General features: G+C 51.4%; 9 protein-coding genes across 9 annotated transcripts; 4 read left to right on the top strand and 5 right to left on the bottom strand.

Moving 5' to 3' along the window:
• Positions 1-10: 10 nt before the first annotated feature.
• COCSADRAFT_41448 (uncharacterized protein) lies at positions 11-1,933 on the bottom strand. Its single transcript, XM_007707040.1, has 3 exons — positions 1,451-1,933; positions 750-1,388; positions 11-725 (listed from the first exon to the last, which is right to left on the bottom strand). The coding sequence occupies exons 1-3, from the start codon at positions 1,628-1,630 to the stop codon at positions 186-188; spliced, it is 1,359 nt and encodes a 452-aa protein (XP_007705230.1). The 5' UTR covers positions 1,631-1,933; the 3' UTR covers positions 11-185.
• Positions 1,934-2,484: 551 nt separating this feature from the next.
• Positions 2,485-3,866, bottom strand: COCSADRAFT_153554 (uncharacterized protein). Its single transcript, XM_007707160.1, has 2 exons — positions 3,479-3,866; positions 2,485-3,426 (listed from the first exon to the last, which is right to left on the bottom strand). Exons 1-2 carry the CDS (start codon positions 3,816-3,818, stop codon positions 2,837-2,839), a joined length of 930 nt encoding a protein of 309 aa, XP_007705350.1. The 5' UTR covers positions 3,819-3,866; the 3' UTR covers positions 2,485-2,836.
• A 1,650-nt stretch (positions 3,867-5,516) lies between these two features.
• On the bottom strand, positions 5,517-6,798 carry COCSADRAFT_102701 (uncharacterized protein; the record flags this gene model as incomplete). The annotated part of the gene is made up of 5 exons (XM_007707159.1): positions 5,517-5,864; positions 5,914-6,172; positions 6,221-6,378; positions 6,437-6,621; positions 6,675-6,798. 5 exons carry the CDS (start codon positions 6,796-6,798, stop codon positions 5,517-5,519), a joined length of 1,074 nt encoding a protein of 357 aa, XP_007705349.1.
• Positions 6,799-7,042: 244 nt separating this feature from the next.
• COCSADRAFT_194305 (uncharacterized protein) lies at positions 7,043-7,741 on the top strand (the record flags this gene model as incomplete). Its single annotated transcript, XM_007707158.1, has 1 exon — positions 7,043-7,741. One exon carries the CDS (start codon positions 7,046-7,048, stop codon positions 7,739-7,741), a length of 696 nt encoding a protein of 231 aa, XP_007705348.1.
• Positions 7,742-9,799: 2,058 nt separating this feature from the next.
• COCSADRAFT_348264 (uncharacterized protein) lies at positions 9,800-10,270 on the bottom strand (the record flags this gene model as incomplete). Its single annotated transcript, XM_007707157.1, has 1 exon — positions 9,800-10,270. The coding sequence occupies exon 1, from the start codon at positions 10,247-10,249 to the stop codon at positions 9,800-9,802; it is 450 nt and encodes a 149-aa protein (XP_007705347.1). The 5' UTR covers positions 10,250-10,270.
• A 989-nt stretch (positions 10,271-11,259) lies between these two features.
• COCSADRAFT_31030 (uncharacterized protein) lies at positions 11,260-15,975 on the top strand (the record flags this gene model as incomplete). The annotated part of the gene is made up of 11 exons (XM_007707004.1): positions 11,260-11,407; positions 11,459-11,802; positions 11,865-12,979; positions 13,456-13,617; positions 14,052-14,160; positions 14,286-14,317; positions 14,381-14,459; positions 14,515-14,528; positions 14,785-15,096; positions 15,404-15,563; positions 15,721-15,975. 11 exons carry the CDS (start codon positions 11,260-11,262, stop codon positions 15,973-15,975), a joined length of 2,730 nt encoding a protein of 909 aa, XP_007705194.1.
• A 370-nt stretch (positions 15,976-16,345) lies between these two features.
• On the top strand, positions 16,346-18,836 carry COCSADRAFT_165126 (uncharacterized protein; the record flags this gene model as incomplete). The annotated part of the gene is made up of 5 exons (XM_007707156.1): positions 16,346-16,887; positions 16,937-17,374; positions 17,430-17,692; positions 17,740-18,309; positions 18,358-18,836. 5 exons carry the CDS (start codon positions 16,346-16,348, stop codon positions 18,834-18,836), a joined length of 2,292 nt encoding a protein of 763 aa, XP_007705346.1.
• Positions 18,837-20,679: 1,843 nt separating this feature from the next.
• Positions 20,680-21,717, top strand: COCSADRAFT_176116 (uncharacterized protein; the record flags this gene model as incomplete). The annotated part of the gene is made up of 2 exons (XM_007707155.1): positions 20,680-20,805; positions 20,938-21,717. 2 exons carry the CDS (start codon positions 20,680-20,682, stop codon positions 21,715-21,717), a joined length of 906 nt encoding a protein of 301 aa, XP_007705345.1.
• A 384-nt stretch (positions 21,718-22,101) lies between these two features.
• Positions 22,102-24,383, bottom strand: COCSADRAFT_128500 (uncharacterized protein; the record flags this gene model as incomplete). The annotated part of the gene is made up of 1 exon (XM_007707154.1): positions 22,102-24,383. One exon carries the CDS (start codon positions 24,381-24,383, stop codon positions 22,449-22,451), a length of 1,935 nt encoding a protein of 644 aa, XP_007705344.1. The 3' UTR covers positions 22,102-22,448.
• Between the last annotated feature and the right edge of the window lie 1,154 nt (positions 24,384-25,537).

Here is a 25,537-nt window from a genome sequence, read left to right as displayed (position 1 = left end):
AAGAATCGAAAACGTATAAAGAAAACAAATTTTTAGATGATGAGTAACTTCATCAAGTCCAGCAGTAGCAGTAGCATCCAGTCTCCGCTCCTCAACAAAAATCCTCAACCCCCAACCCCCTGACCCCTGCTCTTTCCTTCCCCCCTATGGTTTCAGCCATCTCGTAACGAGCTTCCCCGTATTCCTTACAACCTCAACCCCCTACGCATGGAACGCTTGGCAGCAGCAACATCCTCAGGCCCACCATCAGGGTTGGTAACCGCACCAGGGAATCCAATAAGCGTGTTGAACTCATCAGCAAGAGCCTTGTTGCGGGTTCCGCCCTGGACAGCAGCGGCAGCGCTCTCGCACTGGGCGACGGCGGCGTCGTTGGCCTCGCAGACGTTGGTGAGCTGATTGCAGAGGGCGTTGGTGATGATGTCCGGGTTGAGGGCTTCGCCTTGGCCGCCGCGTGCAACGGGGTCCGCGATTTGGAAGGTGAATTCGTCGGCGGGGCGTCCGTTCTCCCCGCCTTGGAAGGTGATGGTTGGGGTGCAGAGACCGAAGTCTGCGCCGCCGGCTGCGGCTCCCGCGCCGGCACCAGCACCAGCACCAGCACCAGCATCGGCGTTGTTGTTGTTCTGGTTACCGGCGTTGGCGTTGTTGTTCTGGTTCTGGTTACCGGCGTTGGCGTTGTTCTGGTTGCCAGCATTGGCGTTGTTCTGGTTGCCAGCATTGGCGTTGTTCTGGTTGCCAGCATTGGCGTTGTTCTGCTGGTTGTTGTTGTCGTCGTCTTCTTCAGCAGCATCCTCGTTGGCGTTGTTGTTGTTGTTCTGGTTGCCGGCATTGTTGTTGTTGGCAGCGTTTCCGTTACCAGCAGCAGCGTTTCCGTTACCAGTAGCAGCATTGCTGTCGCAAGCAGCAGCGTTGTTGCCAGCAGCAGCTTGGTTTCCGGCAGCGCCATTGTTATTGTTATTGGCATTGTTATTGGCATTGTTGTTGGCGGCGTTTCCGTTACCAGCAGCTGCGTTTCCGTTACCAGCAGCTGCAGCACCTCCTGCAGCGGCACCACCCGCACCACCAGCAGAAGCCTGGCTCACGACCAAGTCGCCAAGTCCAGCCTGATCCATGAGATCAAACACACTCAGCCCGTCAGCGGCAAGGGGATTAGCAGCAGAACTCTGGCTAAGAGTGGCGGCATCGCCATTGACATCCACAGCAGGATCAATGAGGGGAGTGATACCACGGAGCTCGGGGGTAACAGGAAGTGAGGCATCACCACAGACATTCTGAACGTTGCCGTTGGCGAAGGGGTTGGTGTTCTTCTCTGCTGTTACCATGCCAATAGCGGCAGCGAGGGCATCAGCACCACCACCGAGCTCAGTGAAGATTTGGTCAGCGCGGACGAGCTGGCTGGTTGTTAGTACAATGCTGTAAAAAAGAAACTACTCAAAGACAGTCAAGTACGCACCTTGTCGCAAGAGTTGGCTCCACCCAGCAAGTCAGAAATGGCAGCTCCCGCAATGGTAGCAGCAGCGCCGCCTGCACCACCTTGAACGTCGCTGATGGCTGCAATAGGAACTTGCTCCTGTCCGAAGCGAGCCTCGACGTAGGCAATGACAGCCGCGATGATGAAAACCTTGGAGACCATGTTGGATGATTTGCAGGTGTATATTCCAAAAAGGGTAATCGTGTAAGGGTACAAAGTTAAATTTTATCGGTCGTAATACGGTATGAACTGGGGGGTAGGAAGGACAAACAACGAGAGAACTAGCTCTTGATTGGGTGTTGTTAAAAAGTTAAAAATAACTGCCAACCTGGGCGAATGAATGTAAAAAAAGGTGCTGAGAAAGCGAAGGGAAAGATTGCTGGATGCTACTGTTGACTTGATGATGTCGAAGTTGCTGACCTTCAATACGAGGCGAACGTTACAACAACTTATATACTACGTCCGTTAACCATATGTGCGCACCGTTTTTTCTCCACCCTTCACCCAAGACATTGTTCTTTAGCCGCCATGACAAGTGATGCCTCTAGGATCGTACACACGTCTCATCCATGCGCCTAGATCCATGTGGCAGCTACCATCATCACCTAGAACAGAACGGAGCGTGCGAAAACGTGATGAAAGAATGATCTAGGGGTGTTCCTGCCAAGGCGTCATGCATTCTTTGGGCATGATGGGACGTATGATTGCCGGGCTGCGACTCTTGGTAGGCCTTGGTGTCCGTCTCCTTAAGGCTTCGGCGCGGGGTCAACGTCTCGAAGCGTCGACGTTGCCGGATGCCTGAAGTAGGGTTGTGACGGCCTCAGTCGCGGTAGGGTTTCATGTGACGTTGCGACACCGCGCTGTACCAATGGCCACCGGCAAAAGCACCCTCTGACAGCGGCGATCACCAGTGCATGACACTTTGGAGCTTGACTGTGAACCATGGAAAAAACAGATTTCGCAATGCACAACAAAACGGTTTCCGAATGCATGTATACAAACACAATGCAAGGGGAGTGGGCGGCAATGATGTCAAGATGCTGGTACTTGGAAAGAAGACGCGGCCCTGCAGGGGCACTGAATGCGATCAAAACATTACTGTCATACCCAATAGTACTGAAAACATGCCCAGGAGTCAAGACGTGAGTCGAGTACATACTATCTTCATGGTACCTGATGTTAAGCGAATCCCAAGGGGGCCAGGGGTAGTGAGTAAGCTGGGCGCATGGCCTCAGACTGCACTGTGCCGGTGTACGCTTGCGCGTTCGACGGTCGATATTAGCAACCTGGCTGTAGTATACAAAGTCCGTATCATTCGGCTCTACGGCCCGAGGTTGCAGTGTCTACAACGTCATCACCAAGCATTCACTATGTCCTATCCAACTTCCTCCGCAACAGCCTCGTCCTCTTCATGAGCTTCTTATACTTGTGCTTCTTCATCTTGAGCTTCCTTTGCCTCTTTACACTAATCAGATACATTCCATATCTTCGTTTTGCAACGTGTTGCCGGAAGCTTCTTAGTTTACTCTCTTCTGAAGGTAACGTGACTTCAGTTATACGCTGATTAATGCTAGCTGAGAGACCCTCAGCCGAGTATGAATCAGTCTCAGGTTCCGTCGCCAAGGGGTCGTACGGCTCGGGTGGCGCCGGCGGTTGAAAGGGAACGAGACGAGCTGCCCAACTCTCTACACTGTGTTGTGTCGGCTGAACATCAAGGTGATATACCTGCTGCTCCGACTGTGTCGCATCGGCTCGTTGCTCCTCCTGCGCATCAAGCTCGGCATGCATACGCTCGAGGAATCCGCTGAGTACGTTCTTGGTTGCTTCTATCCTCTCGACCTGACTAGCTCGGTTTACGTCGAAGAAGGCGTCAAATTCGGCGGTTGAGGTCGAGTTGGGGAACGCGCGCGAAATAGAAATGGGGCGGTGGAGACCAAAGAAGGCCGATAACTTGACATCTACACCAAATTAGTATATACATGGGGGGTATTGATATTTTCTGCATCTCACCATCTTCCCGGAGGTGGTTGGTCGGTGGCACAAAAGGCACGTTGTTGCCCAAGGTCGCAGTCGATGGCTGTTTCAACTTCTTCTGCCCCTTAGTCTTCTGTTCTGCACCCTGAAGTTCTGCTGTAGCATTCTGATCTAACTCGGCGGGCTTCTTCTTGTTGTTCGCGGGGGTCGAGGGCTTGGATGACGAGTAGCGGCGCTGGTGACTCGGCCGAAAAGGTTGTTGCGGTGCACTGCTTGTGCTCAGCGCAGAGCGGGTGCATGCATTTAGCGCGGCAAAAGGCGCAGCAGAGAGAGTGTTTGCAGAGCGAGCGACTCTGCCAACGGCTGGCGAGAACATGGCCAGTCAGGTAGAGGGGGCAGGTATGACGGTGTTGTTGATGAGGCTCAAGGCGGCGGCCGGCTATCAGGACTTGCTGCAGGCTGCACCGCTCCGATGTTTCCCCGAATGGCACTAGCATTAGCACATGTCACGAGGGCATATCATCGGAACTGCGATACCGACTCGGAACAGGCGGACATTGCACATATGATCAAGACGCATGCGCGCACTCCCTATTCAACGTGACTATACGAGATATCACCTTGTTTCCTTAATAGTGTTTCCCCGAATTTTCACTACGAATGGCTCGGTTTGCCCCGCTGCGCACTCTTCCGAGACACCATAGTGGAGACCAGGTAAGGATGAGCGGCACAATATCACAATAAAACCTATAGAGTAGAATCACCGTTTGGACATGAACTACTCCACTTTCCATACAACACATTGTTGATATACCTGGGGATAATAGCTCTTTCTCCACAGTCTCAGCTATGCAACTCGTTTGATCCTCCTAGCAACTCCACTTTACGTTGTTCCAACCATATCATAGCCCTGTATAGCCGCCAACCCCGTCAAAACTTGACAGGCGCCAGAAACGTCGCATACGTTCCTACGACCCATCGGTATCCAACCACTCTAGCTCCAGCCTCACGCCAACGCTTTGAACTATGTAGTTGGTGCTCGTGTCATGCCGCTTTACCGCTTGCACGTAGGTTGTAACTAGCTTACCGGACCACGCCGTAGAGGCGGGCAGACATTGGAGGACCTCCGCGGACCCAGCTTTAATTCAACATACCTACAAGGGGACTTTGACGGGTAAATACAACATGCACGGACTTTGTTAATGAAGAACAAAGCAGTGAGACACTAGTAGTTAGATCCTGTACGAATTGGGACTGATTGTTCCAGTGTGGTGTTGTATTGGGAGAGGCTGGGGAGCTGGTGGGGGTCGGTTATTTTGCACATTCCTGATAGAGAAGCTGAGCAATGTGTTCATAGAGTGCATTTATACTAGTGTCTGAAGGTGCATATGTAGGCAAGTGAGTAGGTAATGCTCAGAAATGCAGCTGTGACAGCAAAACAGGCTAGCTCGTCTTTGGCTGCAGACCAAAGCGAGGTTAGCAACTGTCTCTCAGGCCCCCCAATCTAATCCTTGTGTCAATCTGTATAGATTCGCGCTTTTGGGAAGCCTTTTGCTACGCTCTGGCAAACCAGAAAAAGCAGCACAAAACCACCTAAGTAGACGCCGATGCATGCAAGAAAGATTGTGTGCCGGAGAGTTCAATCTGGGACAAAAGGAAATGATTTCTGTGTGGCGCTCCTCCAATTATCCGCTCACGGACCGGTGGGGTATACGCTTTATACCCGGAATCTGCATGCTGTACAAGGCTACAGATGCTGATCCACTTGCTCGCTAACTAACAATACCCAAGCGATTATATCGTAAAAGTGTCGTACACTGGTGGAAGACGAATAGAAAATAAGACAAGATATAGGGGTATAAAAAGAAAGGAGCAGTGGATGTCGTTCTCTTAGAACCCACTAAACAGCCTGTCTGTGGTCCGGTCCTGCTCTTTGCGACCCTCCTAGGTAGGGCGGGTCTATTAGTGGCGGACGTACATGCATTGGAGCTCTCGCTCCAGCGCGTGTACAGTCTGCAGGGGTAGTGTAAACGGCTGTCCAGGCCGCCCTGCGCGTGGCGACCAATTGTAATTATTATAGTATCAGGGCATTGAGATTGCGCTGGACAATCATGTCCTGTACCGATGCCATTGTGATCTTGAGCAAGTTGGTGTCGGTCGCGTTTGTGTAGTGGACGTAGACTTCCTTCTTTGGCTGGCGAACGAGATTGCGGAATTTGTTGGCGAAGAATTCTTTGCCGGCCTCGAAGTCCGTGGGCCCGCCGGTGTAGTCGGGGAACGTCTTGTTGATTGGGCTCATGCCTCCAGCTATTTTTTCAGCGAACAAATCGATCTTGTTAAGGAAGAGGATGAGAGCAGTCTTTTCAAAATATTTGGAGTTTGATATGGACTCGAAGAGCATTAGAGCCTCGTGCATTTGGTTCTAGCATATGTTAGTAGAGTCCATTAGTGGAGGAGTTATTATGACTTACCCCATTTCTGTCTTCTACTAGCACGTGGTCGTAACCACTGATGGCGACCAGGAAGAGCACCACCTGGACGTTGTCGAAGACGTGAATCCACTTTTTGCGCTCTGACCGTTGACCACCAACATCGACCATTTTGTATGTGAGATTTCCGAGTTCAAAGATGGTTTCGGAGATACCGGTGGTTCGTAAGCGCGTGCGCAGAATGTCTTGGTCTGTGGGGAGGAAATCTTTTTGAAACAGGCGGTCGATGTCCTGGAAGAAGCTAATGGGTTGTCAGTGGTGGACGCCGCAAGTGGTGCAGATGGCCTACTAGTTCAAGTTGTCGTGCAGCGCATACTGGTTGCCCTTGAGTATGGTGAGCTGCACACCCTTGTCTGCCCATAGGCAGTTGAAAGCCGTAAGAAATTCCTCCGGCATGGGCTCTTCGGTGCCAATGTCGGGCGCAGCGTTGACCATTTCAGAGTAGCGCTATAGCTGGTTAGGAGACACGTAGGTGAAGGGTGCGCGTGCGCGTGCGGACACGTACAATGTTGTCTTCATCCTCAAAGTCGGTGTTGTCCTCTTGCATGGCCTGGAAGATTGTCTGGAAGGCGGAAACGAGGTTGTTGAAGATGGTGGCGCGCCAGGTCTTGCGCTCCATGCCCTGGAAACCGCCAGCATTGATGATTCGCATCTGCTTGAGGACGGTTGACTTGCCGCTCTCACCGGCACCTGCACGCTGATCTCAATCGAAGTGGACTTGTGGTTGGTGGGGACATGCATACCGAGCAGCAACAGCTTGACCTCGCGCTCCGCCCGCTTCTTGTCGGTGCGGAGCGATTTTTCTATTTCTGCATTTTTCTTGGTAGACTCCGGGTCCGCAGTCGAGGGTTTCCGTCCAAAGCACATGATTGCTGGTGCCATGTAATGTGGACGGGGGGGAGGTGAAGTTGTGTTGTTGGGGGCAGTCGCGATGGAGCGGGATAAAGACGTAACAGATGATGCACAGGCAAGCACACGGCAGTGGGCTGACAGGCAGATGCCTACTCTACTAGGGCGTCAGTTGAGGCCTTGGATGGCCGTGACTAGCATGATACAATGACAGAGTGCCGGCGCTACCGTTGGGGGAGGGGTGCACTGGGGGACCCAAGGTGAAATGGTAAAAAGGGCTAGCGAGCAAGAAGAGGGCAGTGCACAACGAGGGACGGACCAAACGACGACGGGGTGCGGCGACGACGGCGGCGGCGGCGGCGATGATGATGATGGTGATGATGAAGAAACAGACGAAGAAGCAACGAGGCAGTGCCGGTGGACACAGGACGAATTACAAAAGAAGCGGCATGCAATTTGCCATCGAGGCACTAGGGAGAGGAGCTGGGCAGACTGGCGCGAGATAGGCCTGGGCTGTCTGAGAAATAACGAACGTGTTGCCGAAGAATCCCTGATCTTCGCCGTTCGTGTTGACGGTCCTTGCTCGTCTTGCAGCGGCGACGGTGGGCCGGGGGACAGGACGGGCAGTGCTAAGTACTATGTTCGCCCGCACATGTTCTTTTGTGACGCGGGCAGTCAAGGGCAGGTCAGGCGTGTGCGTGCACGTCGATGCTGCTTGGGGGAGCGATCGGCAGCGGTAGCAGCAATGGGAACTGCGAGCATGCAATCATGGACCTGTTCGCGCAAGACACGGGAAGCTGGCGCGGCGATCGATTTCGGTTGCGGCGCCCAGCAGTGCAGGCCCAGCGTGGCGGACTCGCGTCCTCGCCCTCGCCCTCGCCCTCGCAGCTCATCTGTGTCGGCCACGGCCAGTGTGAAGTGTATTTGCATCGCATTAAGCCTTGGCCTGGAAAAGAAGTGAAGGGAAAAAAAAAAAGGTCTCAAGCCTCGGCGTCGGGGATGCAGGCCAAGCCAAGCGGACGAATCAGTGCCCGCCTAGAGCTCGTGGGTGTGGTTGGGGAAGAGGATGCGGCCGCCTCGACGTTTCACTGCCAGTAGCAGTCCCACCAGCGAAGCCGCCGCTCCAATGCTGAAGCCCGCCAGCCCAATGCCCGCCCATGTTGGCACACACACAACATGGCCTGCTAACCAAGCCGCGTGTCCCGGGCAGTGCGCGCTTTGCTTCGAGCGCTGCAGTCGACTACATGTGTGCCACGCATGTAGTATATGTTGTATACTGTGCTATGGACAAGGAAGGCGTGCTAAGATCAACTCACTGGCTGGCTGGCTAGCTGGCTGGCTGGTGGGTGGCGCATCCAGCTACAGAAAAGGCAGAAACACACGACGGCCCTATCCGCAACCCTACTCTCCGAAAGTGGACCCACGGCAACCAAATGCTTGTCCACCTCTCCGCCGCTGCATTCCCATGCCCACCTTTTTGCCTGCTTTTAGAGCAATGGGAACATGTCTCTCCTGAGCCGACCCGAGCACAAGGGCTGCTCTCTCCAGTCCCCACCCGCTATACTGCTTTCCATCTCCTCTTGCCTACATGCGTCCATGCCTATATACTAACTTGCTTTCTTTACTCACCTACATATGTACTTGTGTACTTACAGCCACCCAGCATGTCATCGAGGGTCCTTCCCCCTCTTGCATCCGCCCCATGCTGCGGGTAACATGGACAGGTTCTCCCGTGCCCGCACCCCCCTTACATACTAGTGTACATGCCTGCAAATAGCCCGCTGCCACTGCCATTGTCACTCTTCCCACTACCACTCGCCCGCCCGCCCCCTCCACATCAGCCCGCACAGTCAACTCGCAGTTCGCTCTGCCAAACGTCACACGGCGCGCTGCGCTGAGCCGTCGTCCGCTTGGGACCACCGGCTTTGTCCTGCCACGATCGGGAGCCTGCATGGTGCACGACTAAGTACCACCTCGGCACGCTCCCTGTTGAGACACAAGTGTCCTGTCACCACTGATATGCCGAGATTACAGCGACACAATTTAACACTGCCGAATGGGAGTCCCACCCGTCTTGCTCGTTTGACGCACGGCGCCCATATCATCTACTGCCTACTTACGGAGGTGCCTTTCAAAAGTATTGTCTGCCAAGAATAATCTATCCGAAGTACGGCCGCCTTAGCCGAGGCTTGTCTCTCCCCTCTATGTACTCATTACCACCTTGTAGCTCAATTATCTTTTGAATATGTACAAGAATTCGCTCAATCCAGGCTTGGATCTTGAGTTGCGAGAGATCTCTCCAGCAGTTCTGCCAGATTCTAACTGCCTCAGCCCTTGACTGTGGAGCTCCTTTCTTCGTAGTCTCTCTCTTCATATAGAACCAGCATGGCTCAATACAGTTACAGTCTAGCGAGTTACCACACTAGAGTAGTCTCTCGATATCGTGCAGGCGATAGATCACACTTTGATAGTGGTGGGCGTGGCTAGGTGCCTTATCCTCCATTACAACAGTCTGAGGTCTATCTTAGAGGCATTTTTTAGCGAAAGGAATTAGCTTTGGGATTAGAACGCAGGTCTAATATCTCCACTAGTCTATGCCACCTCCAGACGTGCGTACCAGCTTGCCTGTCTTCTCTATCTATCTCTATTGAGGCTTCCTGCCACGCTTATTACGTAGCCCTGTTCTCCTTATGGACTCTAACAGCTCCTATTCCTCTCTCTGTAGAGGCTTAAGCTCAGCGTTCAGCTGCTCAATCCGACGAGCAGTATCCTCTTTCTCTGCCTTTGTCTCTAGCTAGTAGATATGGTATAGACCCTTCTTATCGTACGAGAAGCAGCCCTAGAACATGAACTTAGAGTATCCCTTCCACCTCTTACGGATACAGCTCTTAACTACTCTCTTATCTGCCTTTCTCCAGACTCTATAGCCCCTACGTCGGTGGTTAATTACTACGGACGTCTCGTCTGTCCAGATGATATTCTTCCAGTCCTCCAACGTCTAGTCCTTATGCTCTAATGCCTACTTAAGACGAGCACTCCTCATCTTCTGTGTTAACCTAGGCTTCCTCGTTGGCTTGGTCTTCCTGTATCCTGCTGCTCTTAATACCCTCCAGACGGTAGAGGCAGAGATCTCGACTCCTTGGAGACTGAGCCCACCAGCAAGGTCAGCACAGCTCTTCTCTCGTCCATATCTATCGTGTCGTACTTGTTGGAATATCTGCTCCTTCACCTCCTCTGCCTGCTTAGTAGGTCTACCAGTCTTTGGAGCATCCTGAACGTGGTGTGGAAGGATCTTAATAGGAAGTTCGTTTGGCTCAAAGCCTGCAGCAATAGCTCTACTATAGATACGATCGACAGTACGAGGATTAACACCAGTTAGCACAGCAACTTGTGACGTATTCTTGCCAATAGGAGGTGACTTTAGCGCGATTATTAAGGTACGGGTATATATATCAGTATAAGGAGCCATAGTAAGAAGATAACTACGTAGTGGCAGGTAGGCTGATCAAACAGCTCCTCAGCTCGAAGGTGGGAGTTGCGCCAAGAAGAGTTGCGCCGAATCGCCGAGATTAGCGTCAGACAATACTTTTGAAAGGCACCTCCGTACTCGTTTGCTTTTTCTCCGCGCCTCTCCTTCGCTTCCCCACCCGTCACAACCACCATGTTTGTTTCCGGAAAGGACATTCAAACCCTCAATATTAACTTGACTCAGACCCGTTGCTTTTTCCCCCTCTGGCTGGATCCATCTGCACTGCTGGGCACCCATGTGGAGATTAGGCCCCGTGTGAATCTGCATTTGCCATGTGCATACCAACTTACATGTGTGTATCCGTATATTATGTATTATTACCTCTCGTGTCCTGGTTCAAGGTCGGCACGACTGCCAGTCCCTGGCATGACTAATACAGCAATAACAATGCTCACTGAACTTACTGTGCACTGGCATATACACACATGGCTCTAGTTCAACTCCAGTTCTTGGGCTTCTCCTAGTAGCTCCAGGGTCTGTTGTGCCCTCACATCTCATACCACATATCTTGACATGTCATGCCTTCTGCTTTACCATTTCGTGCCTTGATATATCTTATGTAGTGCATTGACCCTCTTATACCTAGAGATATTACAAGTAACACACTCTTTAGCCATGCTTTGGGTCTACACCATCTACGTGCCGGCCGTCTCGTGATCTTACTTTTGGCACGCTCTGCAGCTATTGAAAGCCCAGGTCAACACACACTTTCCACTTTGCTAATCATGAGACACCTTGTATATTCTCTGTTCATATACCCATTGACTGTGAAAGACTTTGTTCTGCTGTATTCACTTTGATATCCTCACCTGTGGGTGAGAGGCGCTCCTGCTAATACTCACTATGATAAACACTGCACGAGCCTCACCAACAAACCTTACCATCTCTGAACAACAGTCCACTCTCAAGTCATACCAACTGTACATTGTAACCAACTCCACTTCGTAGGCATGGCATCTGCAAATTCATACGGTGGCCCAATAGCTCTCGAAAACTCAAAGTATGCCAGTCCGTTACACAAGAAACCATCTTCGGTCACTTCCACGCCTTTCCTGTCGCCTGTCGCCACTCCGAAAAGCGGCAGCACCACCGCAATTGGTGAGCACATTGCACTTTCATGACCAAATCATTCTAATACACGAGATATAGAGCAGCACAACTCTGACGTTCAACTCGCTATTGCCCATGGGAACCGTCTCTATGATGAGGTGAATCAGCATGCTGCGAAATTGTCCGCCGTCATTTCGGGCACGATTGCAAACACTCACCGTTTACTCAACCTCATTCGAGAGGCATCTCCTGACACGAGCAATGCCACCGTCGAGGCCCTGTGGAGTGAGTTGGAAAAGCTCTATACTGCAATGAATGATGCAAAGGCGGCACTGCCCACATTTCTGGATAAGCAGCGCAACAACATCAGCTTGTACCACACTGCCATGATGAATCAAATGATCCAAGACACACAGCACGAGCTAAACATTCAGCACAAGAAGGTCAGTTCACCCTTACAAGGTTTCGCACGTTCATGACACTTGCTGACTTGAAATAATCACAGGTTAACATTCAACATGATCTGATCCTCGAACACCACGAAGCATTCCATGCATACAAAGCGCAGACTGCCGCCAAAATCAAAGACATTGAGGCCCTTCAGGAACGTGTTTCGCGTCTCACGCTTGAAAAAGGCAATCTCCGCACTGAAGTGGACAAGTACATGCAGCTTCTCGAGAAGGAACACGCCACCGAGGCTGAAGACCTACGTAAGGCTGATGCTATGCAGAAGGAGCTAGAGACTATCGCAGCTTCTAATAAACAGCTCCTTGTAGAAGTCGATGCGCTGCGACAGAAACTCGAAGAACATCAGGGCAAGACCAATACAGATCAACAGTCTACCGAAAAGTTGAAGTTGATCACTGGTCAACTCGCTGAAGAAAGGAAGACCACCGCAGCCCTCATGGCAAAAATCACTAATTTAGGAGAGAGTGAACATATCGCCAGACTTGATGCCGACAAAGCCAAAAAAGAGCACAAAACTCTAAGCGAGAAGTACAGCAACCAGGCAGCAGAGCATGCAAAGGCGTTTGTGGTATGCACATTCGATTGGACTATTCAAGTGCAGATGAAGCTAATACATGTACAGAAACTTAAAGAGCAATCCAAAGAGATCGACGGTCTGAAAAATGGCATTGGACGCTTACAGAAGGAAAACACTGAGTTGCAGCAGCGCCTGGCTAAGCTTACTGATATCGACCACCAAGTCATCAAACTCGATCATGAAAACTTGGAGTTGTCGGGGCTTGTTAGCAGTCTTACTAGTCAGTTGAAAGCGGCCCAAGATGAAGTGAGCAATACCAGGTTTGAGAAGGAGGCGCTTTCCAAGAAGGTGGAGTCATTGAGCAAGGCAGTCGAGCCTACGGATTCCGATACCGCCGATCTCATTCGCAAACAGGCCGAGAAAATCGCCGTTCTCGAAAACACGCTGGAAGAGTGGACTGACCTAGCCAAGCGCTCGTATAAGGAATACAAGGACATGCTTCCGACGTACAAGCAGGCCGAGCAGTATCGCAAGGATGCTCTCGACAGGGAAAAAACCATTAAGGGTTTGCAAAAGGAACTCATTACAGCCAAGGCTTCGCAGAACAACGGTGACACCACCTACTGGAAGAACAAGTATGAGACTCTTCTGGCTACCGTTGCTACGTGAAGTGGCAATGTACACCAGACTCGACGATGCTGCATGAGAGAAGGGAGAGATGGACAGAAGGTTTGAGAGCTATGCATATCACTTCATGGATAGTAGCATGAGCAGGTCTCATCAGACATGTCCTTAGTTGATGGATTAAAAGGCGTGCGCCAACAGCTTGTGACTTTTGACTTTGATACCAAGTGATGCTGTCTCGCACAATTCTGTAAAGTACAACGAGAACCATGGAGAATCCATTCAAAACACCAATCATTTCAACCCTCCAAAGGAGAAAAAAGAAGCATGTCAGTAACCCAATATCGATAGTCTCTTCTGTGCCTCTCTACCGAATACACCACACATCTCATACTCCCAACAACCTACTCTGCAAGCTCCAAAAGAAAGTTCCTACGTCACACTTATAAACTGTCTATAATGTTGTCATTACTATACTTTTACGAAGACGGAGAAATAGCGAAAGCACTAAGGAAGCAGCCGGCAAGAACAACATCTGCATCGATCGTGCCAAGTTTCTTGTCAAGGATGCTGCTGCTGCTCTTTTGGTTGTGTTTTATCGTCTTTGTGTTGGCATGGCTATCCATGTAGCGGGAAAGACTGGTACGAGGTACGTCATGACAAGTGCGGGGGGGGGGGGGGTGATTAGATTTATTTTTGAGGTTGATTGGGATGGCATGAGATGAGACAAGAGGATAGAAGAAGGTTGAGCGATGGATTCGTTATTGGAGGGGGAGGGGGCATTGGGGAAATCTGTTGAGGTGTGGTGTTTGTATGAGGTGATTGTGCTGTTGAAAGAGTGGGCCATCGGGGAGTTCCCTGTAACTATGTGTATGCTAAGTAGCGTGGTGCGCGGAATCACACCAAGGCGTCCAAGAAAACGTGGAGAAAAAAGGGGGGATTGGGTGAAAGGAGGGAGGCAGTGATTAAGAAGCTGCATGGGGTAAACCGTTTCGAAGTACACCTGAAAACCTTTATGTCGTCGAGGCTCCGAGGAGAGAACGATTAGTTTCTTAGTGATTTGCAATTCGGACACGCGGATAGAATCCAGTGGCCAACGCACGGAACGATGGATCCGGTTAGTTGGTCATGTTACATCAACGTGCACCAAGCCATTCCACGTGGTCTAGACAATAAGTTCGATGCGAGGCTAGTAAGTCTGCAGTAGCTTGTGTGGAGCGCCTCAGGGGGGGGCGCAAAATAAAACCAGAGAGAGAAAGGCGTGAGACCGGAGCTTACCATGACCATGGTCGCGAATGTGGACCCACATGGTCACAGTGTTACGTTGGTGTGTTGCAGAAAGGCCAAGTGTAAGCTACTGCACCGACCGCGATTTGACATGTTGATGCTGCCCATATACCTACTTAATGGAGAGTAGATGCATATGCCAGCGATATCGGGAAGAGACAAGCCGGTTGCCCCTTTTTACAAAATCAAGGAACTCCCATGATGGTGTGGAAGTTCTCATTGGCTTTCAATTGAACTACCTGCATCCTCTTCCGTCTAGGTCTACACCTTGGTGTAAGTACTCTACGGTAAAACCATGTACGCACATACACATAGTAGCTCGGAGAAAGGCGAGATATTTGGGATATGATGACGCCCAAGAAGCCAAAAAAGTAAAGAGTACCGTTTCCCAGGCCCATGGGATAGATTCCTCCGAATCGTGTCTCTAGGGAAAGGGACAGGCCACAGATTGTGGGCTGAGATAAAAGCAATGTTAGTGTCCGCGCCTGAGTGCCTTCAAACACACTGTGCACTGAGCTGGTGTAAGCAGGAAGGATACTTCCTGCTCCGAGAAACCCCCCCAGCATCTCCGTGAATACACCTTCCGCACAATCAGCGTACGTTTGGATCTACAATGGCAGAGCGACGGCCAGGAGAGGGCATTCATTGGCTGTCTATTTGATAACATTCAAGATGGTGTGGTTGATCTGCAAGTCCGCTGCGATCTGCACTGCATGTGTACACTACACCTAGGCAGAGTCCGCGGAACTTTGCGGGGGAAGGGAAGGGAAGAAGGGAAGGTGTGGACGCCAAACTTTCCGTTGGACGGCGGTGTGGCTTGCAGAGGACCCTGGGCTAGAAGGTATGGAAGCCATCACGGAACATTTGTGTACAGTGTGGAGACGGTAGAGACGGCTAGAGTCGGTCAGGATGAAATGAGCTGTTTGAGTAAGACGGCTTGATGTGAGTGGTTTTGCAATGCTAGAGATGTGGCTTTGCCGTGTGCAGCCGTGTCAAGCAAGGTAACTAGCGCATAGCAGCCATGGGTCGGATGATCCTTGGAGCTGGGGCAGACTTGGACTACCGTGTCACTACAGTATCCGATACTGCGGTGTTGAGTTCAGCTTCAATGTCGCCCCTAGATAGTCATTGGTGAACGTGTGGCGCAGGCCCTCGATTGCTTCGGTCATAGTAGGGCGTCGTACGAAGTCAGTTTGCCCAGCCCGTCCATGGACACACCGGATGGATAGTGCCCGCCCATCAAATGAAGCTACCGACAAGGGCCTAGGCTGCAAAGGGGCAAGAGACCTCGTGCAAGATGAGGATCAGGTACGCCTGCATTGACCCGGCCCACCAAACACGTTTGAAGGCAGGCTCAGCGAGGTGGCAGTGGCGCTGGCAGTTGCACCATACGGTCGAGAGCAAGTGGTAGGTGAGAGGGGCGGACAGAAGGGGTGGTGGCAAGACACGCTCACGCTGCGACAAGGTGTGGCAAAACGGCGCTTCAGCTGCAGATCGCCAAAAGCTTGACTGGTCAGGAGGCGCCGTGTCTGGCTGGCTGCCGTGGGCGATGCGTTCACTCTACAGATGCATCGACGTGGGCCGCGAGTGGGATACGGAGTTGAGGCGGATTACGCAAAAATGCCCTAGTCAAACAATGGCTAGCGTGGGTGGAGTCTGTAAAATCGCGTGTCGTCGCTATGCATGCGTGCCCTTCCACACAGACATCAAGGCCTGTTAGCTTCGCTACGCACGACCGTGGTCTTCCATGGCGGCTTATTAACAAAAAACATTTAGCACAGGGCGAGGCAGCCTAGGGGAGGCTGCTGAAAAAAAAACTTCGAGTCCTGCAAGCAAGAGAAAAAGATCTCCGTCGGTCAGATACTCGGTCCCATTCCCCCGCCATCCGACTCGCACCACTGCACACACGCCCCGATGACGACGTAAGGTGCTAATTGCGGATGCGGTTCTTCAGCTCATGGCGAAGTTCTTTACCCTTATACCCTTCTTATGTGCCTTTTTTCGCCGATTGAGACGCGGAATATCAACGGTAGCCTAGGGCTGCGACTCGCCAGAAACGTGTGGATACAAACTAGATGAATCAGCCCCCCATGGCTACTCCACGACGCAAAGCATGTGTTGAGTGTCGCCAGCAAAAGGTACTTTTCCTCCACCTCGCTTCGACGCGCGACACCCTCAATCGCCAAACAGACAACATACTGACTTTACAGATTCGCTGCGATGTTGAGCAGCATAAGGTCCCGCATGACCCATGCGGCCGCTGCAAAAAGATGGGTCTGGAATGTCGCATTCTTCCCACATCAACCAGGAATTTGCGCCAGACAAAGGCTGAGATGCGCCGAGAGTTGGAGGAGTTGCGATGGAACATGAGGCAAGGCCAGGCCCCTGGCGACCAAAGCTATCCCCATTCGACCGCCTCGCCAAATGTCGACATGCAGAATTATACCCCGCTTGAACATGCTTCCGGTACATATTCCGATCCGTCAGGGAGAACCGACGCGTCGGATTCCATGTCCCCAGCTTTCGATTCAAGGCCTCCCACAAGGAAAAGTTCCGACAGCCAGGGTACCATCCCGCGTGTCCTAGATGGATTTCTCCTCGATTCCAAACGAATTGACGACTGTTTCGCACTGTAGGTTGAACGCCATGTCCATCTTCTCTTCCGCTGACGTGGGTAATAGTTACTTCACCCAATATCACCTGCTGTTTCCAATTCTTGATCCCAGCACTGCCCCTAATGATTACTACGATCAGTCGCCGTTCCTGTTCTGGGTCATCGTTGTCACAGGATCCCGGCGGTATTCTGACTATCCCGAGGTGCTTGAGAGAATTGCTCAACCTGTCACTCAGCTTGCCTTTTCCTCAATGGCATTACGCACCTCACAGGTTCCCATCATCCAAGGCTTGTTGATTCTCTGCACATGGAGACTACCCACAAACTCAATGTACAAGGATACATCACACCTCATGTGTGGCTCAGCAGTACATCTTGCGACACAAATTGGTCTCCATATTGCAGGCGTGGGTCAAGATTTTGCTAGAACGCCCCTCGAGAAGGACCAATCCCTCAAGGTACAGCGCGCCAGACTCTGGTTGTGCTGTGTCATCGTCTCCATAAGGTAGGTTTCGGATTATATGCGTTTCCCGGAGTTTCTTTTGGCTAATGACTGGTAGAACGAGTTGCGTTGAAGGCATACCGCCCCTTGCTGAGTCTTTCTTCGATGGAGACGAACAAGAGCGCGAGGACATGGTTCCTTACCTCCCAGCTGATTTGCAGTATCTCCACAAAGTCTACATTATCCTCATGCGCGCGATGGTTGCAATGGGTAAAATCAATTTGCAATCCATCCACTGCGATGTCCGCGTACTACGGTCGCTGATTAGCATATTCGATTCACAGCTTCTCAGTTTAGCCCCATCATCGCCAAGCGACCTTGGTGAGTAGTTTCCTCCTGCATTCAATCATTGTTTACTGACCGAATAGACACCTTGCAACTCAGTTGTGCTCGTATCCATGTCATGGCTTTCCATTTCTTTGCTCACCCAACCAATCCTGGACCCGATGCTGAGGGCCTATCTCGATTTTATGCACTGTGCATATCGGTTATCCAGTCGGCAGCGACAATGCAAACGGCCACAAAAACACTTTTGTCCTCCGTATCGCAATCTTTCATTGACCGATCCATTACACTGGCTGGTTTTACGATCCTCAGGCTCGTTCGCAGTCCACTCGCGCAACATCTGGACTTGGTCGCAGGCGAGAGAGCCTTTAGTCAAGCGTACGAATTCCTGAAGAATGTGTCTTTACAACCTGGAGATGTTCATTTCCGGACTGCGCATATCATGAAAGACCTGTGGGGCAGTGATAAAGTGTTCCGAAAGAAGGACGGACGCGTGGAGTCGCTATACCTGAGGTTACGCACCCGTTTGAGCATGAGTGTTAGCTATGACATGTTCTGGTACTGGCGAGAAGAGTTCGGCAACATGCAAAATCCTTACAATGGCGAAGAGTCATCACTCGTCGCTAATGATGCTGCTCAACAGAATGCAGCTCGTAAGTATCTGGCCACCTCTTTTTGGTTCATCAGTAACTGACAAATAGGTCAAGAATATATGTCACACCAACACCAACAGCAGCAGCAACAGCAACAACGACAACAACAACAACAACAACAACAACAACAACAACAACAACAACAACAACAACAACAACAACAACAACAACAACAGCACCAGCAACAGCAACAGCAGCAACAGCAACAAATCCAACAACAATTGCAGAAACAACAGCAACAGCTGACGGATCCTTCGCTGAGGTCCCAGCTTCCAGTAACCAAATTCGATCCGAGCTTAGTCAACCCTCAACTGCAGCCCGACCCATCGGTAATGGGTGGTGGTTTTGACTCCTGGGATAGTCAAGACTACGCAATTCCACCTGTCCTGGAACAATTTCCGGATTATGATTGGGCTGCTGGGTTTGAGTTCTCCAATGCTGAAGTGCCGAATGTTCCGGTTGGATCCATGAACCCCATGATGCCTGTAAATGGCGGTGCACCGAACATGGGGTACACTTATGGTTAGATTTTATGGCCTCAAATGTCCTCCTGTGATGGTTAGGCGGGCAGAGGGAGTTGGGAGCCATCAAAATTTACAACTGCAGATCCTGGACTGCATCGGTGTTAGAAACAGGCAGATGCCATATGCTTGAATGAGCATGACTGTAAGTCCAAGACAGTCGTTGATAAAAAGAAGGACCGGTTTGCCTACCTGACCACAATTCTTGGAGCACGACTAAACAAGAAGGCGTAGACTGAAGAGACTGGAACGATGATGTTGGCAAACCCGGATGCGCTGAAACAAGAAACAGTTGCAGCAGGGGACTTTTCTACCACTGATATGGTGTAGATCGTGGTCCGGGTCAGAAAAGGCCACTCGATTGGAGTGTCGTCTTGTATTGGACATGTGTCCGTACATTCGAAGAGTTATTTTTCTGGTTGGTAAGGGTTGTTCAGTCAAGAGTGAAAGGGAGGTGGAGGACAGTAAAGAGTAGACGGCACCCATCGAACTACAACAGATCCGCCTGACCTACTTCGATTGAAACCGGACATCCTGGCCATCACAGCACCAATGATCCGGAAGAGTTGACAGATGAGAGGTCGAGTATGAATCGAAAGTGGAATGCTTGCCGTTCTGCTGGCCAGCGGCTCACTTAAATCAAACCTAGCTTCTCGGCTCACGGAATCTTACGGACTATGCACATGTACATATGTCGGCGTCGGTCAGCATACCAATCGGGGCAATTCCATGCCTCGCTCTCAAACGATGTTACCATTTGCATACAGGGAATTGCGCCAGACATCGGCGGAGCCGAACTGTTTCCTGTGCGCTTCTTGTACCCAGCCAGTGAGAGGTCCCGCGTGAGGCGCCCGTATCGGTCAGACTACCGGCGAAGTTCGGCAAGCAACGCTACGTCAGCGAGAAGGATGCATTGCGGGGTGACCATCACATGGATTTCTCACGTGCGGATGGAGTGTTCGCTGCCGTTTGTGGGGCCTAGCTGAATTGTTTTCCCCAGCTGTATGGTCAATCATAAAGGTTACAATTAAAAAGTTGTTTTTACTTGACTTGTTTCCGCTTTGCGCCCTATCTCTTGGTTCTGTCGGTCAAATATCCTTGAAAGCACGACCGGAAAAGCGATCGGTGCAAGCCACACACAAAGATTTACTAGGATGAGCAACTTGGACTCCCACCATTATTTGTCCCCATGGTTGTACTAGGTCCGCAGGATTTCGATGCCAGCGCGATACATACCAAACTAGGCCAAAGCAACCCGTAAGGAGTTTTCTCCGGTTGGTTTACGATCGAAGTCTCGATCGAACCAAAAACCTCTTGTCTCGCAGATTCCCGCAATATTGGACGGATGTATACCTAGTTTTAAGACTTCATGTAGCTATCGCTTCCCTTTTTGGATCATTTTCACTTGGTTGTGGGTCTTTACATTTTTTCATCGGGCTGCAAAGGAATAAGAAAACGACGACTCCTTCTCAACGTCTTTGGTTGACAAAGAACCACATTACGCAATACGCCGAGACTCAGCGAGATCTGGCCAGTGGAGGGCGAACTCAGGGCTGTCGTGCCTTGGTTGATTAACATCACTCATAGACTTGTTGCTTACCATTGATGAACAGACTTCCTCTTAGTAATAGTACAACCATCTCTAATAAGATTACCCTGCGTCGTTGTGCACAAAGTTTCTCCAACCACTAGTCGCTTTCTTCTTCCATTCGAAACCAACGTACATTCATATGAAAACAGAAGATATACGAAAGAGCTAGGCAAATACATAAACTAAGAAAAGAAAAAAGAAAGAAAGAAGGGCTTAGGTGATACTTGAGGGATACCGTACAAACGGAAGAATATCAAAATGACAGCCGTCGAGAAACTCCGAGCAATGCTCGCAGATCCAGAAAAGTTCATCGCATGTCCCGGTGTATACGATGGCCTCACAGCACGTATAGCACTTCAAGAAGGCGTAGACTGTCTGTACATGGTACGCCATGCCACCCACGTCCAATGCACTGTACCCTACTATCCTACTACCCTACTTTCCCCTGAACCGTCCCTGCATGTCACCATGTAATCATGCTACATGACGACTAACCACACATCTTGCGGCCAACAGACAGGCGCAGGAACAACAATGTCGCGTCTGGGAGTCGCAGACATGGGCATCGCAACCTTCAACGACATGCTCGCAAACGCCTCGATGCTAGCCTCGCTCTCACCACGAACCCCCCTCATCGCCGACGCAGACACCGGCTACGGTGGGCCCGTAATGGTCGGGCGCACAGTATCCGCATACATCCGCGCCGGCGTCGCAGGCCTGCATCTCGAAGACCAAATCGTCAACAAGCGGTGCGGCCACCTCAGCGGCAAGCAACTCGTCAGTGTCGAGGAATTCGAAGCCCGGATTCGCGCTGCGCGCCTCGCGCGTGACGAGTCCGGCGGCGATATCGTCATTATTGCGCGGACCGATGCGCTGCAGTCGTTTGGTTACGGCGAAGCGCTCAAACGGCTGCGTGCTGCCGTCGCTCAGGGCGCCGAAGTAGCGTTCCTAGAGGGCGTAACGACAGCTGAAGATGCAAGACGTATCTGCGTTGATATGGCGCCGACCCCTTGCCTCTTCAACAACGTACCTGGCGGCGTCTCGCCAGATTTTAGCGTCAAGCAGTGTCGCGAGATGGGATACAAGCTTGCCATCTTCCCGCTATTGGCTTGCGAGGTCGTATACCCGGCTGTGCGCAAGGCGGTGCAGCAGATGAAGGAACTGGGCAATGTGAAGAGTGTTGAGGAGGATGAAAGGAGATATGGGCCCCAGGAGTTGTTTAGGTTGTGTGGGATGGATGAGCTGATTGATTTTGATGTCAAGGCTGGGGGATTGGGGTATAAGAATGGGGCGTGAGTAGTGTGCAGTCGATTCTGGCTGAAGCTCTTATTGCGTCGTATTGGGTCGGTGATGCGGGAAAGGAAAGATGAATAGCAGCGCTTTTTCTTTCCCTTGCTTAAGAAGGATATATTGGGGAGGAGGAAAAGGCCTTTGGGGGTTGTGGTATTTGTGTATATAGTATATGATCCTTAGCTATCATGTGTACGTGCCTTTGTCGATTTGGTTGCCGAGATGATTCAAGTCTAATCCAACACTCCAATTGTGACTAAGCTGTCGGGAAGACGGATGTCAGGAAGGTTAGTGTCTGAGAAGTTACATGCACAAAAGGTCTGATTAAAAGCACCAAACTGAATCATCATGGCAAAAGAAACGCGCCAATGGGTGAAAAAGAAGTAGTAGCTCAAGCAGCAACTGTTTCATACACAATTCGAAGTTGCCTCGTTTGTTTTCTATGTACTTTGAGCATCTGTGTGCTTTCTAAGGATATCTTAAGTTCAAACACATTCCCCTCTCCCCCTTTGCCTCCACTCACATATTTACTTAAGCTTCTTTATGCAAACGAAGGACAAGAATTATAAAAATCGAAAAAAATAAAGAGTGCTGAAGATGCTCTATGTGACAAACACGGGATTCAAAGACCCCTATTTGAAGAAATAGCCGAAAAATACCCACCCGGGAACCGGCCCTAGCAGCAGGAGCAAAAGAAGGGGAACGTAGTATGGAGATGACCAGACCCCTTTTTTGGTTTACAAGAAAGGTAGTACTACTCCCTTTCTTATTGGGCTTCCCCTGCCGTCCACGGTACTGCCTTCGGCACTGTACCCGGAATCGCGATCGACGTCGTCATTGTCAAAGTCGATGTCGAAGTCTGGTTCCTTGTCCTCATCCTCTTCACCATCCTCCTCGTCGCCGTCCCACGCTTTTTGCGTCGCGCCGCGCGAGTTCCAGCGCAGGGTGCGGCTGATGCTGTCGAACCACTCGGTGGGTTGCGAGAGCACAGTGGGGAAGGGGTACTGAGAGGCTGCGATGGTGACGTGGTCGCCCTGGCGAAGCTCAACGCGGCCCTTGCCGTCAAAGGCACAGTGAGCGGTGGCGCGCGACTTGAGAGGTACTGCGATCCTGAGAAGCATGCTGTCGTTGAGAAGCATGGGACGGAAAGACAGAGTGTGAGGGCAGATGGGGGTCAGGAGAATGGCAGGGATGTCGGGATGAACAAGGGAGCCGCCTGCTGAGAGCGAGTATGCGGTGGAACCAGTGGGCGTGGAGAAGATGCAACCATCTGCTTGCACGACAGTGAGCAGATTGTTGTCGCCGTACAGCTCCAAGTTAGAGACGTAGGGCGATGGGCCGCGGTCGATGACAAGCTCGTTGAGGACCTCGAACTGCTCGGCCTCGATGTGTTGAGGCGATCCTTGGGCAGCATTCTTCTGGTAACGGTATACAGTACAAGTGAAGCGCATGCGCAGATTTACGCGCATACCTGTTTCGCACATGATCTTATCTAGCGCAGGGCGGTACTGTGCAAACTCGAAGTTGGTAAGGAAACCAAGACTGCCGAGCGAGAAGGACAGGATCGGGGGCACAATGCGCTGGAAGAGCCACGAAGTGAAGAGGACGGTACCGTCTCCACCGAGCGTAAGAACAAGGTCGAAGATCTCCGGGGTTTCCCAGCAGAGATCTGGAGTCCACCAGCGAAGCATGTTCTCGTAGCGGGGGTCCTTTGCCAACAAGGAGGCGGCATCGAAGCGCTTCGACTTGCGCAACTTGTGGTCAACGTAGACATTAACCCCCACGTCCGATCCGTAGCGGGAGGTGGTCATGAGCCACTCGGCCAGTTCGCGTGTAAGATATACTAGGTTGTTGTCGCGGGCCTTGGTGACGATCATAACATTGCGCACTGTCATCTTGATGGGACGGCGTTGGAGCTGCTTGGAGACCTCGCGGACACTGCATGCGGTCTGCATGAGCCTGGAGTGCGATATTGTCTCGTCTTCGGACATCTCCTCGAGCACCTTGCCCAGATTGACTGCTTTGTCAAACTTCTTGTGGAAAAAGCAAGGCGATGCAAGCGCCGCCATCTTACTAGCAGAGATGTCTCCTCCGTTCAGCTCGAGTTCGGAGATGGCCTTGGCAAGCTGCGCTTGAGTGATGCTCTTTGAGCGAGCGCTCTTGCGCGCGCCGCCAGCACCGTCCGTCGTAGCTGGATCCATGGGTTCTGCCAGAAGTGGGGGTCGGGATTGGAGTGCTTTGAGAATAGTCTGGCGGGGAATGGCCGAGTCGATGGAACAGGCGTTCTTGCGATGTTTTCGGGTGCGGTTCTCGCCAAAGGAAGGTAAGCGCGGCAAGACCGAGAGGTTTTCGATGGAAGAAGAGGTGCTGATGGCAGTTGAAGATCGGTTTCGAGTATACTCGTCTGATGTCAGACTGGCTGGTTGTTGTGTTACAGCGGAGGGGCCGCCGATCTCAGCGGTTGTGACGGATGCATTATACGGTGCGTCCAACGGGCAGTGGACACTGGTTTGCGGAGGTTGGGGCGATTCTGGGCGTTTGAGATTATTTAATGGTGCGTCGGAATCGACGGGTTTAAGGTCGGAGGAATTCGAGTTGGTCCGTGGCGACAGGAGTGGGTGCACCCTCGCCGGGCTGTACGGCTCCCCATTTTTGGAAGTGGCCGATAACATTGTTGCTCAACTGAGTAGTTTGCCTTGTTTTTGCTGAATCGGCGCCGGTGGGATTTGTCTAACCGCCCCCGTGTCCTTAAGTGGCTGGTCGCAGAACTTGGCAAATGAGATATTAAATTCGGCGTGTGATTTCGGCTGCCGCGGGAATGTATATATACAACGAAGGAGAAACGTAGCCAGACGGTTCGGTCGAGGGAAATTGAAGTATGTGGGCGAATATATAATAGAAAGAGCAAAGGAGGTAGTGAAATGTGCTACTGCATGGGCGTGAATTGTGTTGGTCCTGGCTGCTTGGTTGCAAGAGATGGAGATATTGACAATGGTGAAGGAAGAGTCCGGCTCGACCAATAAAAGTAAGAAGCGAAAAAAGAAGAGGGGAAAAGAAGAGAGTGGGAGAAGGGCACGCGACAAGACGAGAAGCCGCGTGGCAGAAAAGCGAGCGCGCAATACAGAAAAAAAGCTGTAGTGCAGGTTGAGGCAGCTATTAGGCACGATGCAAGACGTTCTATATTGATTTGACGTCTGCACAACATCGCTGCCATCGCCATTCTGAAGCAAAGCCACACTACGGTCCCACACGCCAGCCTCAAACAAAGTTACCGTCACTATGTTGCGGCTAACCCGCCGGGTCGTTGTGACACTTCGCGCGTCACAAAACTCGTGGGGCCCCTTCGGACATTCTACCAAACATAGAACAAGACCATATTCCAACCACAACTTTGACACACAACCCTTCGTGCCTCAGGCGGCCCAGAATCAGCTGTGAACCTGTCTCATTAGGCACGCTCCACCAGACGGCCATGCCTCTCAACTGTCAAGAATCCTTCGAGAGCACTGAGAAAAATCATTTGGTGAGCGAGGCCTCGCGCATATACATGGTTGTCCCGGTTATCGGCTCATAGCGACACCCTCTGGGTTTGATCCACACTTGACCGCCATGCTTCGGGTCATTCCCATCGTATTGTTCAGAGCAAACGCTTTCAGGCAAACATGCCAGGTTGCGCTGCCGCACAACAAAGGAGTTTCTCCATGGACGCAGTGTCCCAGATGTAGACTAGCTTACTCCTATCTATAATGGACCACCTTGATGCAGATCGACTTCTGGTACAGGGACAGTTTGGGCCAGACTGCTCACTCCTTACTATAAGCCGAGT

Source organism: Bipolaris sorokiniana (genome assembly GCF_000338995.1).
Source record: "Bipolaris sorokiniana ND90Pr unplaced genomic scaffold COCSAscaffold_18, whole genome shotgun sequence".
Lineage (NCBI taxonomy): Eukaryota > Fungi > Ascomycota > Dothideomycetes > Pleosporales > Pleosporaceae > Bipolaris > Bipolaris sorokiniana.
This window is presented reverse-complemented; position numbering and strand designations above follow the sequence as displayed.